The sequence below is a fragment of the Dermochelys coriacea genome, chromosome 5 (assembly GCF_009764565.3).
Source record: "Dermochelys coriacea isolate rDerCor1 chromosome 5, rDerCor1.pri.v4, whole genome shotgun sequence".
Taxonomy (NCBI): Eukaryota; Metazoa; Chordata; order Testudines; family Dermochelyidae; genus Dermochelys; species Dermochelys coriacea.
This window is the reverse complement of record NC_050072.1, coordinates 61,223,695-61,238,827: the sequence shown is the minus strand read 5'-3', so window position 1 is coordinate 61,238,827 and position 15,133 is coordinate 61,223,695. Positions and strand designations below refer to the sequence as shown.

The window sequence follows — 15,133 nt, the reverse complement described above, 5'->3', positions numbered from 1 at the left end:
ATGCACGTTCTACCATCATTGTGCACTTACTCAGCCTACAATTCAACAGCTCTTGAGTACTGTCCAGGCTGCCTGTGTATGGCTTTATGAGCCATGGTATTAAGGGGTAGGCTACATCCCCAAGGATAACTATAGGCATTTCAACATCCCCAAATGTTGTTTTCTGGTCTGGGAAGTAAGTCCCTTCCTGCAGCTGTTCAAACAGACCAGAGTTCCTGAAGATGCAAGCGTCATGTACCTTTCCCGGCCATCCCACGCTGATGTTGGTGAAACATCCCTTGTGATCCACCAATTCTTGCAGCACCATTGAAAAGTACCCCTTGCAGTTTACGTACTGGATGCCAAGGTGGTCCAGTTCCAAGATAGGGATATGCATTCTGTCTATCGCTCCACCACAGTTAGGGAATCCCATTGCAGCAAAGCCATCCACTATGGCCTGCACATTTCCCAGAGTCACTACCCTTGATAGCAGCAGCTCAGTGATTGCATTGGCTACTTGGATCACTGCAGCCCCCACAGTAGATTTGCCCACTCTAAATTGATTCCCAACTGACCGGTAGCTGTCTGGCATTGCAAGCTTCCAGAGGGCTATCGCCACTCGCTTGTGAACTGTGAGGGCTGCTCTCATCTTGGTATTCTTGTGCTTCAAGGCAGGGGAAAGCAAGTCACAAAGTTCCATGAAAGTGCCCTTATGCATGCGAAAGTTTCGCAGTCACTGGGAATCATCCCACTGTGCGGTCCACCAGTCTGTGCTTGTTTCCCGGTCCCAGAATCGGTGTTCCATGGCATGAGCCTGCCCCATTGCCACCAGAATGTCCAAATTGCTGTGGCCCGTACTTTGAGAGAAGTCTGTGTCCAGGTCCTCATCACTCTAATCACCGTGCTGCCGTCGCCTCCTTGTCTGCTTTTGCAGGTTCTGGTTCTGCACATACTGCAGGACAATGCGTGAGGTGTTTACAATGCTCATAACTGCTGCGGTGATCTGAGCGGGCTCTGCAGGAGAGCAGAGTTACAGCGGAAGCGGTGGCTGACGACAGATGCCACAAGTATAGATATTTATAGAGAATGACGAGAGGACTGCGAGGTGGATTCATGAGAGCAGGTGAGCAGAGTTGCAGCGGAAGCAGTGGAGGACAACGGTTAGCACCGTGCACATTTCCCGAGGAAGAACACACGTACCCGGGAGCCCATGACAGACAACATGGAGAAATTCGCTATTGAGACATTAGCAGCAGAGCGGAGTTGCAGCAGAAGCGGTGGATGACAGTGGTTAGCAGTCCTATTGCACCGTCTGCTGAAAGCAGTATGTTGTCTGCACGGAAAAAAGGTGCAAAATGATTGTCTGCCATTGCTTTCACGGAGGGAGGGGTGACTGACGACGTACCCAAAACCACCCACAACAATGTTTTTGCCCCATCATGCATTGGGAGCTTAACCCAGAATTCCAATGGGCGGCGGAGACTGTGGGAACTGTGGAATAGCTGTCCATAAGTTCACAGTCCATAAGCTCGATAAGTCGATGCTAGCCACGGTAATGAGGACGCACTCCACCAACTTAATGCGCTTAGTGTGGACATACACAATCGACTGTATAAAATCAATTTCTAAAAATTTACTTCTATAGTGTCGACCTAATTTCGTAGTGTAGACATGCCCTAAGTGTTGTGTCCTCAAAAGCAGAATGTAGTCTGTCCCTGCCGTTGTGCTAATTCCTATTGTTTACTGATTTCCCTTGTATCCTGAGTTACAAAGAGTGACTTACTAATTTGAAAGATCAGAGAAGTCTTACAGAAAGGAGCAGTAAAGAGGGAATGGGAAGGACTAGCTTGTATTTGGAATTTTACATACTGTCTTTCAAAATCACAAAGAAGTCCAATGTTTTAGGCATGTAATAAATCTCAGTGTAGTAAACTTTAGATAAAAAAACTCTCCATGTTTAGAGATAAAAGTGTCACAGATCCTTCCTGGCTAGTCACAAGGACTACTGTGTGGGATATCCCCAGGGTATTTCAAGCTCTTTGAGACTGAATGAAGTTCAGCCAGTACCCCAATGATGGGGTCCCTAGGCATGCTGTCAGGGTGAAGACCTTCTATCTGGCACCCCTGCACTCTGAGTGCAGGAACCTTAGCCACTAAACACTTAGCCCCTCTGATTGCAGTGCTGATCCTTCAGACTCCCCACTCCCAGAACTCCTCCCAAAGGTGTGAAGCTTCTGCTTCACCTGACCTCTGTAAGGGTCATGTAGAAGTTGTGAAACAGTCCCTACACGCACACTTTGTACAATCTAACAATGTTATACTCTTAACAAATAAAGCATAAGAGAATACAGATTATATAAAACATCCTAAACACAATGTCTCTCACTTTCTAGCTCACCCTTCTCCTGTGAGTCCTTGGGGGACCATCTGGGTCCAGGAAGGCAGGCAAGGTATATATCCCCTCCTCATGAAGGCTGTTGCATGCTAGTTAGTCTCTCTCCCTCGTGGGGCCCTTTTCGAGCATCTGGTACCTTGCTTTTTCCTGCCCCACACTTCCTGTCCCTGTCTTAATCTCATGCAAAGTGGCTCCCCCATTATCCATGCCCCCCCATGTGAGTCCATTTATAGACTCCTGCTAGGGTCACCTGCTTCTTTTTTTCTGCCTTTTTGGTGATTTTCCATTACTTCCAAACCCCATCCTACCTTCAGAAAAAAGGAGGAAGTGTCTTCTCTCAGGTAGAGCATACCTATTGTCCTAAGGTTTTTTACTTTGAATACGCAATCATTGACTCACCATTGGCTCTCCCAGGTCATGACACAACCTGCTAATTTGTGATGGATCCACATATTTATACATTTTCAATGACGCAATCATTTCATGATACAATTTCATAAAATCATTCAAAATTCAGAAGTAGTACAGACAGAACTCTCATTTCATCACAGATGGGTCATCTAATATGAAAATAAGGCCCTTTGCAAATTACAAAGTTCACAGATTTCATGTGTTGGCCATGTTGAAAATATCAAATTTCATTGGTTGTCACAGATTTATAGAAAAATGTTAAAACTGAAATTATATATAGCAAATGATCATAAACGATTATATTTTTGTGAAGGCTAAAGAAGGTGATTTTCATTTTCCAAAAAACTTGGGTAAAATTAATTGTAAGTGAATCAATAGATAGAAAAAGCAGACATGACTAATTTTTGCAAACCTAAATTGATTTTTGTGACTACATCGTCGAACTCTCATAAGAGCAGGACACACAGTGGATCTCAGAAATGATTACTTCTGTGTTTCTATCAGAAAATCTCTGAGAAAATGCCTCTGTATTGCTTTTCTGGGAAATGTCTGTTGTGGCATGAAATATGATCTGCGGTAGTTTGCAAAATGCTTATCACTTGTAACCTATTTGCTAAGGAAGGAAATATTTCAGTTGGTCTAATACTTGTCCAAGGTTTTTGTGCAAAGAAGATGAAAACAAAGTACATATCCAACATCCAATGTGTTCTAAAATATTAGACAAAACATATTAATTCCACCCTCTGACAATATATAAATGTTTTGAATTCTTAGTTTCAGCTGTGGTTCCCTACTTCTAAATCCTCCATCTTGTCTCACAGGCAACTAGAACATCAGCTTGTTGCAGACATAGTTTACAACCTTCAGAAATCAATGTTAATATTGATTTTAAAAGGGCAATTAATAAAGCAAATAAACAAAACAAAAAACCAGAAAACTAAAAAATAGATTTCTAGTTAGTGGACACTACCTGATTTTAAATACATTTACTTTTAGTCCATACTAAGTTTTATTTTTGAATGAAATATACCACACCACTACAGAAAATATGAACACATTTAGTCAAATGATATTGTCTCCTTTTTAAACTTTGAGATCATATCCATCACATTTCAGTGGTTATTTTCTACAACTATTATATCCATTTGAAATATTACCCATTTTTAGTTTCTTATAAAAAACCTAAAAAAAACCCCAACACAAAGCACTCCTGTCAAAAACATCACAAAAGTTTGTTCAGTTTTCTTAAACAACACTTCAGAAAGAGAGGAGGTGTAGCTCTCCTTTACTGAAGGTTGTACATTTAAGGACAATACAAGAATGGTAACATTATGACTTTCACAATTAGCAAGGCCCCAATTTGTAACATAAAATTATTATTTAATTAAGCATCCTATTCTCTTGTACTAAGCAAGACTATATGCTGTTGCTAGACTTAATCTAAGTCTGATACCTCTCTCACCTTTCCGCACACGGAAAGTTAGTCTAATCAGGGTATTATTGAAGGCAGAACATTGTCTTTGAGCCAGTTGTACAATAGTTGAGTTGGATGAATTCCAAGCTGACACTGGAAATAGCATCCTAAGAAATGTCATTTTCAGGAATTAAAGCTACTTAAGGTTATGTCTTAGGTTGGTCAAGTATAACAAAAATACATGGTTGAGAAAGAAAATAATCCTGTATATATCTTCTGAAGAGTGAGTTTAGGGCAGATTCTCTCCTTTGCTAGAGCTCTCTGATTGTTGGGGCCAGCCACAACTCCATCACCACTTAAAACTGTGACAGGCAGATCTAACCTCTGGTTTAGGGTCTTTAATAGATCCTACACAAGTGGAGGATAGGTGGAACAGAGAAGAACTCTGCTATGGCCATTACGCACTTCTGGCACACTCCCTATGCCAGGAGAGGTGCGGTGGCAGGCACAGATCCCAGACCCAGTACATTTATGTCAACATTGAGTTTCCCCATTCCAGAGGAATTCTCTGCTGGCGATTTGACAAACCTCTCAAAAGAAAAATTGGCACTGAATTATTAAAGCATTACTTACTAGAGTCTCTTTTTATCTCCAACTGGCCACTACAGAAAAAACTGTAATGTTCACACAAAAAAAATTTCATGTCAGAATTTAACATGATCCTTTGGAAGTTTATTGGATGAAAATATTAAGTGTCTCCAGAAGCATGGAACAAAGATTTGGATATAGTGATTCAAGATCACCTGACAAAGGCTAAGCATACATTACATAAATCCTTACTTGGTTATATCCACCATATAACCAAGTATAATACTTTATTGCTCACAGATTATATTTCACTTTTACAATCACTGGTAAGATTGTCAAAGATGCCAACAAAACTGCTGTACATGTCTTATTGTACCTAGGGCCATATTATATCCTTATGTATGGGAGTATCCTGTTTTTAATAATTTATTTGCGCAGGTTCACAAATTATGTTGGAATATGACTAAAAAAGCTACATCTTTTATCACATTATTATATGTAGTAGACATAAACATGAGTATGACTGGTGATAGGGACAATGTGGACATGTACTTTTTTTATTGATTGCAAAGAAGATAACATAGAGTTTCTGAATATCAGATGTAACCCAAGCTTGGAAATTTGGTGACTACTTAACTAATTATTAAATGTTAATAAATATGGCATATTGTCTACATTAAGGCAGTAGTACAATAAATTTTGTGAGACATTATTCATGCATTCAATACAAAGTATAGAGACTAAAAGCATTATAAGCAGAGCTAATAGCACCACCTATTATTAAAGTTGCTCAACACTTCCCAGGATAAGATCTTATATTCAGTTGCTTGTAACTTTGCAGAGCTTTAGCTGTTTGTGCTGAAATTTTGTGTGCCAGATGTCTGTCTCAAGTTGAATTGTTCTGGGAAATATAAGCCAAAATGATTCAGCTATTTCTGAGAACAAGGCTAAGCGAATATACATTCTTTTGCTCATATTAAAGAAGTCTTCAAACCATTTCTTTGAATGCTCTAGCACCCAAATGCTTTGGAGGAAGGCCGTGAAATTTGGCAGAGGGTGTTGTTGGGGGGGGGGGGGAGCAGGGATATGTCCTTTGCCATTTCTGTGAAAATCTGCTCAAATATATATGCCCAAGTTATAAACATTTGAAAATCATAGTTTGCACCTATTCAGTAGAGATTTCTTTGATTTTTAACAGCTAAAGTCTCCAAAGATTCCATCTTCACTGAGCATGTTCCACACCCTAACACTCTTACACATGACCAGATTACATATGCACCATTCCCACAGAACACAAGGCTCCAGCACAAGGCTACCAGGGCTCAGAGGGTGTCTCTACATAGCAAAGAAAAACCTTCCGTCAGGGTCCTAGAGCCCAGGCTCCAGCCTAGTCTCAGAAGTCTATACCGCAGTGATACAAACCTACAGCCCATGCCCCACGAGCCTGAGTAAGCTAGAACAGGTCAGCTGCGGGTGTCTATTTGCTGTGTAGACATTCCCAGAGGGACTTTCCCTGTAATTGCTGTGCCTAGATGCTCCAAGACAGAGTGGGGTGGGGATGGTCTGAGCACCAGAACTAAGAACAGGGAGCCTGTCTTTCCTCTCTCAATGATCCCCTTGTTGGCACCCAGGCAGCGTGGAGGAGGAAGGAGTCTGATTTGAATGCAGAGGGCATAAATGCCAGACCAGGGAGACGGAAAGGAGTAGATTGGAACATGGAGTGTGGTGAGAATGGAGTTGCGGGAGTAAATGTAAGTGGGAACTGTAGAGGGAAGACTGGGAACTGGGGGACACTAGGATTGGCTGGGCAAAGAGACTGGGAGATGGAGAGAGGCCTTCTGGAACTGGGTGAGCTAGGACATTGAGACTGGGAACCATGGACATAGGGGATTGGGATCCGGTTGGCTGGGGGATAGAATGCTAAAATCAGATGATGAGCTAGTTGGAGAGGAAGAGACTGGCAGGGCTGGATTTCCAATTAGGCACAGTAGGCATGTGCATAGGGGCGCTGGCATTCTAGGGTCACCTAAAGTTAAAAATGGGTTAAAAGTTTCATTTTTTATGGAAGGACAAGAAGGTCATCGGGTGGGGGGGGAGGGCACTGAAGATGCCTAGGGGTACCTAAGGTGTAAATCCAGCCCTGGAGACTGGGACTGTCTGGAGAAGGAGACTGGGACTAGGAACTAGAGGGAGGAGAATGGGGACATGCAAGGAGGAGAGAGAGATCTGACAAGGAACTTGTGGGGACTGGCTAAGGAACTGGGGAAGAGACTGATACTGCATCAGAAACCCGAAGAGGGAGACTGGGAGCCAGTTGGAGTGACGGGGGGAGGAGAGAGACAGATAGGCAAAGGAACTGGTAGGAGGATCTGTGACTGGATGAGAAAGGAGACTGGGGTTGAATTTGGGGAGGGGAGAAAATGGAGATTCGGGGAAAATTGGGACTTGGAAAAGAGCCCAGTGGAGGCCACTAGGATTGACTGGTCAAGGAAACTGGGATTAGGATGAGATGCCTGAGGGGGTGGAGACTGGGACTAAAAGCTTGTGACAGGAACAGGTTGGATGGGGGACAGGGCAGAAGAGATCAGGCTTGAGGAAAACTGGGAAAAGAATCTTTGCCCACTGGAGTACACTTCCCTCTAGAGTCTGGAATGGAACTCAGGATTCCTGAATTTCACCATTCCTCTGCTGTCAGCAAATATCTGTGAAATCTGCTTGCAAATGGTGTGTCTCATTGACTTCTGTTGCAGGTCCAACTATAGAGGATGGCTTTTGTTGCTGTCAGATACTCCATTAGCTCAAATAGCAGAGGTCTGTGCAGTGATTCTAAAGGTTCCAACTCTGCTGATGAGCCCTGTGAGTGTCAATATGATGTCAAATGAGGGAATTTGTGTATTCAGTCTGTTTTTTAAAAAAACATAGTAAATACCATAAATACAGACTGGATTTCAGGAGACATATTGGCAATTGTTTTTAAAATTGTTTCTGTCAAATAGTAGACAATCAAATTAATCAGAAATAATCCAGATAGGGAGTTATGGGTCTCAAAACATGCACCACAGAATTTTGTCCTTTATGGGTAAACCTTTCAGTCTTCAAAAGTTGTTTCGGATATTCAGCGCATCTCAGGAGGCTCTCGACAATTTACAGGATTGAACCCAAAGACAGTTTGTATCCTCGACATAGTTTAAAGAACTTTACCATTCTACAGATTACCTCTACCTTTATCATTCTACAGATTACCATAAAATGCAAAATTTATAAATTATATTTTCCTAGTAGATCTGGTTAAACAACAATTCAGTCAATCTAGCATCAGAGGGAGGAACATTTTTCTTCTCTTTCTTCTGAACCTCGAACGATTGTAACACTAAAACCGGTTCCAGACATATAGGATAATTCTTCATGGATTATCCTCTTAAAATGTAAACAAACCCAAATACAATGCAACCTGCCTGCCTCTAAATTTGATTCCAGTGTGTCCATCACGTTACAAAGTGACCAAGTCCCATCACAACAGTTTAACATGAACAATTTGACAAAATGATGCATCTATCCCATACCAAAGTGATAGTAATAACCATTTGTATTTCCTGGGAGAGCTGAGATGTGCACTTAAATCAATAGACTACATCAGGGAAGTGGTATATTCAGCTAACCATTCTCATGATGTTTTGAAACCCTCAGATATGTAGAATTCCCTTAACGTTTTTCACACATGACAAGAATTTGCTTTTAGCGAACCTTGGCAGCATGTATATCTTGATAAGGCAGTGAATAACTGGATTTAATTGTACCCTTAATTCCCTCCTATGTTTACATGTAAACTATGTAAAATTCTCTCCTATTCAGAAGGCCAGCACAAGGTTTATGCACAATTAAAGGCCCACTTAATCCCTCAAAATAGAGACTGCCCTCTATACTTAGGGTAGCTCAAAGCAGAGCAGAGTGGTTTTCAGTTGTCTCATGCTGACAAGAAGTCACCAGTTCCCTCTGTTGCTGAAGATGATGAAAAAGATCTAATTGCCCTCCTTCAGATGATTATGTATTAGACATCAGGAGATGCTATTACAGATTAAAAATTCAGGATGATAGCATGACTGCTGAGAAGAGTATTTAGAGATTCCAACTTTTTTCTTTTCTTTTTCTTTTTCTTTTCTTTTAACAGTTGGAAGTACCTCTCTATTTTTTAAGAAAAACAAGTTACTACTCATGCAGCTGCATATTATCCATAATTCTAAATTGTTTAGATTATCAAGTTCTTCAAAATCTACAAGGAAACACCATTAGTATCTTGTAGGCATTTCATCATTTCACACCTGCATTGAGGCTTGCAAGATCAATTCTCACCTTGTCATACTCTAAGGGAGAATAAAACTACCATAACTTGGGATCTTGCTGTGGTATTAAATACTCTCACAGATGCTATCCACAGTTTTGAGACTATAGGCAGCTGCCTTAATATATCGTATAGTCAAAACAACTTTTCTACTAGCTATTACTAAACTTCTGTCAGAAGAGCAGTTGAATTAAACTGTCTGGCATAGAGTTACATTTTCTTTCTGGCAAGAATTACATTGCCAGCAGTGGACACTGAGAACTGCTGGCACCAAAGGATTATTGCATTATTAGCAGACACTTCATTCTTTATAATATTTAAAGATGATGTTACATTTAGACAATGTGCTTCCTTAAAGCGATTATCGGTTTCCACATCAATTTTGACATCTGCTTGGAAGTTTGCTCTCCCAAACCTCATAACTCAGAATCCAAAAGTCTCTGCCACCTGCTTGACATTAAGAGAGCTCTAAAGGACTGTATTTAACAAACTGCTGTATTCCAAAAATCTCCCCAACAGCTCATATACTATCAGCAGAGAAAACGTGGCTGCTTATTACTACTCAGACTTTATCAATCATGATTTCTATTAAGGAATCCTGTTTTCATCAAAGTAAATAATTGCTATTTCCTATTCCTGCAGATTCTTCAAGAGGTGTAGCAGCCTACTTGGCTAAATTGGGGGTGGGGGGATTATTTCTATACACAGCTACAGAGAGTAAGAATTTGTCCTGGACATTGCCAACATTTTAAAACTTCTACAGTTTCCTTGTGAAAATATTTTTATTTTCCTTTAACTACTTTACAATCTTACCTTTATGCTTAGCCTTCAGAAGACTTCATGTGTGTAATTGAGGAAGTTTAAATGTTACTGTAGTAATGATTCCTTACTCTTTTGTAGTGCACCCTCGGTACATGCCACCCTTTCCACTCAAAGCTACTTGATCATGCTCACATTATAGTCAATGGCAAAACTCCCGTTGATATTTTTTTTTTGAGTAAGATTAGGCTCTAATTGCTACTTCTTCCTAAGAAATTCAAGATGAAAGGGACACAGTAGTCTGGAAAGGTTGAGAGCCACTGCCCTAGAGGGAAGGGCTGATCCTTCTTTCTAGATTAGGAGGCCAAGTCTAGATATTTATAATTAATTAATAGGAGCGGTGGTCCATAACTGGATTTCCTACATGCTAATGCAATACAAATAATAAATGTTACCAATAACAACCAGCACTGTTCAGCTTAGAGAGTTACAGAATATTATATTACCCCTGAATTTGGAGCATCCCAGGAGAGCTCCTATTATGGTGTAGAAGAAAATTTCTGAACTAAATGAGACTATTAAAATAGTTATATTGTTTACTCTAGCCATTTCCCCAACTAAAACTCAGATTTTTATTCTGAAAGAAACTTGAAAATTTTAAACAGAAACCAAGTGCTGGCTGCCCTCACTCCTTTTCTTTTAATTTCCTAGACTTTTTAAAAAAAATATACACACAGTAATGATGTGGCAGTATTTATAATTTCAGTTATTAATTATTCAAATCAGAAAGACATTATGGAAATTTTGGTAGCACTTGAAGCAAAGTAGAAGGAAGAAGGAAATTGGTGTGTAATTTCTCCTTAGATACATTGGGCCAAATTCACGCCCTGGCCTAACTAATTGAAGTCAGTTCCCAAGATGCTGAACAGCATTAAGCTCACACTTGGTGCAGCTGAGGAAAGAGAAACTGCTTTGGTGTAATTTAAAGCAGACTCCAGGCTGCTCTGAGTTATGCCAGCTGTAGCAGTATATTAGTCTCCCAGGGTTCAGCCCTTCCTGACTGTGGCATGCCCCCTTCTGTCCCATATGCCAAGTTAGAGGAGCAGGTGGTGTAAAGCTAATTTTATGCCAACCAAAGATTCATCTGTCCCACAAGAATCCTCCCTTATTTTCTGAAGGTGGCCTTAAGTGCCTTTTCACTGCTGGAGCAGTGCAAAGGGCACTTGGCAACAAGGATCTGGCTTAATGGTTTTACATCGGAGAGAAAATGAACCTATCATGACTGATTTTGCAAGATAGTACTGATTATATGCAATAGGATTTTCAAAGGCATCTGATGCCCTTAAGTCATTTTAGAAAATCCCACTCATTTCTTATAGAACAGCAAAGACCAGAGAGAAACAGTTTAAGATGCACAAGAGTGTATGGGAAAAAGAAATATTAAAAATTGGAAGTGAAAGTTTGAAATGAAAATTCCACATGAGCAATGGGATGAAGAAAAGGAACTACATCCTCTCAAGTGTGCCAGAGCTGCCCTGTCGCACATGAGCGATGGGTGAGAGGAGGCAAAGGGGTATAGTCCCTAGGAATGTATTAGAGCAGCCACAGGGCTGCTCTAATATGTGCCAGCACTAGTGGGACCCTCACTGTAATTTGGCAACACCTTGCTTTCTCTTTAGAATGTCCCCCTATGTTGGGAAGGCCATGAATGGATGACACTGAGCTATCTCTGCCAGCTTTACACCAATCAGAGATTCTCCTTGTATTGGGAATCCTAGCTGTTTGTCTACACTAGCTTTCCATCTGTTTTGAGCCAGTAAAGCGTGGCCAAAGATTCTGACCCCAAATTTGCCTGATTTAATCCAAAGTAGATATCTTGGTAGCAGGTCTAGTAGGAGATATATCATCATCACCTCAAAAGGTATTGATCCTGCAGCGTGTACTCGTAATGTTGACAACATTCCCTACTGATTATCTATAAAGAGAAGGGTAATAGAAACTAATGACAAAAAAGTAACTTAGTTTGGTTACAGTCCATAATCTTATGTTGAAAAGAGACTATTTAAAAATAACTGTATAATGAAACCAGTGTATTTAACTGTCTATGTTACAGTGCCAGATATGTATAAAACTCAGCTTCAAAAAATTTACCAGTATCTAAGAAATAAAATGTTTTTTTTAAATTTCACATCTGATCAAATGGGAGTAAACAAATAAGTTATAAATAAACTTTTTTAATTCTTGTGTTTCATATTTGTTCTTAAAGAGATATTTTGTCTTTTTAACTCAAAACTATTTATTTTTCCAGGACATTTCAGAATGGTTTTGGTGAGCTATTTCCATCAGATTTCTCCAAACCAAATATCAGTCGCCCATTACACTGGCTATCTTGCCTAACACCATTTTGTCGTCCTTTACTTATGTGAGTATCTCTACTTGATATAAATAAGAAAAAAACCAGATAGTTAATACTAGTTAGATAATGCTGTTATATTGTGCTGATAGTGTTCCTGGATAAATATTGTAGTTAAAATTCAGTTGAAACAATATATAAGCACTTTTCTGAATTTATTACAAGTTTTCTCTGATGTAAAGTGTTCTGTTTAAACTTCCATGATCTATAAAAAAGGTCATGAGGAAGGCAGTGTATTATATAGCTCTTTAGCAGTGTATTTATGTTATGTTAGATATCTGAATTATTTTCAGTATTTCATGTTTTAATATTTCATGTTTATGTTTCATGAAAATATAAATATACAATAGTTGACAATCATGTAATTCAGCACAGGTACAATTTTCATAGCATTTTAATTTAGGAGGAAATTAAAAGAGCTAGCTCAAAAAAGTAGGTGTGATATTTAAATAACCAATTGAAAAATATGCCAGTATTTTCCATTGCTTGGTTATATTTGATTTTTAGGGAACTTGCTACATGTTTAAAAGCAAATGAATAATTTCTGTTTCTGTTTCACTGCATATAATAACAAGTATCACAAGGCATATGTTATAAACTGTTCTGTCATTCCCTTTCTAATTTTGGTCCCAACGTACTCACACACCCATTGTCGATCCCCTCCCAATCCCTTTGCTTCTTCCCCATATCCCCCTCCCAAGTTATTTTTGATTTCTAGCATTTTCTAGGAGACCTTCCCCTTCATTTTTCATAATTTAGATGTTTGTAAATCTGTATATTTATTCTGAGAACATATATTTTCATATTTAAAAACAATAAAGAAAAGACAAAGGAATCTGGCTCTATTCTTAAAATAATTTATGCTAAAATGGAAGGGCCTGCTGCAGTGAAGACCATAGCCAAGATCCTGAGCTTTGAGCCATTTTTGTGATCTCCTGATTCTGGGCAGTTCCCACAATGTAACTTATGCCACAGATCACCAGGGTAAAAAGATGCTCTTTACACACCTTCTACTGCTTACATGAAGAAGGGCAGTGTAATGTAGGAGCTATTATTGTCTCTTACTCTACCTAAGGATTCTTCCTATGCAAGGAAGCCCCATTTCAGTCAGCAGCAAAACTTCCACTAACTGCAGGGGGGTCAGGATTTCACACATGGTCTTTAGGGCAGCTTTACTCTGAGGAAGTGGCTGAAAGCTGCTCTGACACTACTCAGGACTTGCATGTTGCCACTGTGTGGGACAAAAAGCTCTGGTCCATCCCGTCTCCAGCCATGATCATCTCTGATGCTTCAGAGGAAGGAGATTCTAAAAAATCCCAGAATATGTTGGAGGGTAGCAGGGGGAGAGAATCCATTCTTGACTCCTGCAGATAGCCAGCTGGAAACCTTGAAACATGAGCTTTTAGGAACATAAGACATAAACTGGAAGCTGTTGAACCCTGCTGCCCACCATCACAAGCAACCCTGAGGAAATGATGGGAGTCTATGTGCTACTCTATACACTGAGGAAATGAATTCCGAGGTAGGCCGGCACAGGAAAATAGGAGGGAGATAAGAAGAGGGCAAATCCACCACAAGCAATATGGCCAGTTTGTCCACACAGAGACAATCCATATGACCAGACTCCAAAAACACTTAGTACTTGTCTTTGGCAACAGCATTTTTACCTATCAGAAAATTTCCTAGATGCTACCTCAAAACAAATATTAATACTTATTATTATTATTTATTATTATAATTTTGCCCTGTCTAAGCTGGTGGTGCTTCCATGAAAATGCAGAGTCCATACAACTGAAATGTTTGTTAATCTCAGAAGTGATGTTCAGTATGATAATATGCTGTGTTGCTTATGGTGAATCAGATCTATACTGGAGTTAGATATGAAAAAGTGAGAAATTGTGTTAATCTGATAGTAATGTACTCAAACATCTTGTTTTTAGAAGTAACCCATGGGTGGAGGAAAGCTTGATATTTTAAGAATTCTAGATACATGTACACATTGATTTATACAATGTTTCTTTGACTTTTAATTTTTTTGTTTTTTTAAATAAACATTGTTAACTTCTGTTTGTCTAATAAAAAAGTTTGAAGTTTGCACATTTATTTTTCATGTTAGATTCCAACAAAAATAACACATTTGTTTATCAAACTATTTAGTGACTCGTTTTAATGAATATTTATGTTCTTTTAGTGATTTGGTTTGATGATTCAGAAATTGCTTTTTTATGGACCTATAACTCTACTATTGGCAAATCATCACTCTTCTCTTTTCTTCCATGATTACAAAACTGAAAATTTAAATGTCTGATATTTATATATAGTTTACCTTTTGTCACTTTTTTTTATGAGGCTAGTGTTATGTTCATGGCTACATGAGCTAGGAGGATGAGAGAACATATGCCTCTCCATATGTCCAATACAACAACTTCTCAGTGCATTTATTGGTGCTAGCTCAGTGGCTGTAGGGAATGTCTGCAACATTTTATTTTTCCTCTGAGTGAGTCACACCACTGTACATTTCAATTTGCAAGAGGCTTAAAGAGCCAAGAACTGGTGTATATAATATATTGCAACATGATAACTTCCCATCTGGTCAATGACAGACAAAGCTTTATTTCTACCCAGATATTCTAAAAATGGCTTTTAATTTATTATAAGTAATTTTAAATATTAATATTCATCTACCAACTGACCAAACACCTCACAGTCTCATATTTGGGGGGCAATGAAAAGCAGTGGTGGAACGGGTGCTGTACAAATATATGAAAGCCAGCCATAAAGGTAAACACAACTGAGGCTGGCCACTGTAATTTTACTGAATTTATAAAAATGTAG

General features: G+C 39.4%; 1 protein-coding gene across 9 annotated transcripts in view; it reads left to right on the top strand.

The window, feature by feature from the left end:
* The window catches only part of KIAA0825 (KIAA0825 ortholog), a 423,444-nt gene that overhangs the window by 190,329 nt on the left and 217,982 nt on the right, over positions 1–15,133 (top strand). For all 9 annotated transcript variants that reach the window (XM_043514581.1, XM_038403489.2, XM_043514582.1 and 6 more), the window contains one exon: positions 12,194–12,307. In XM_043514581.1, the coding sequence (XP_043370516.1) occupies positions 12,194–12,307 (114 nt within the window). The remainder of the gene's footprint in view (positions 1–12,193; positions 12,308–15,133) is intronic.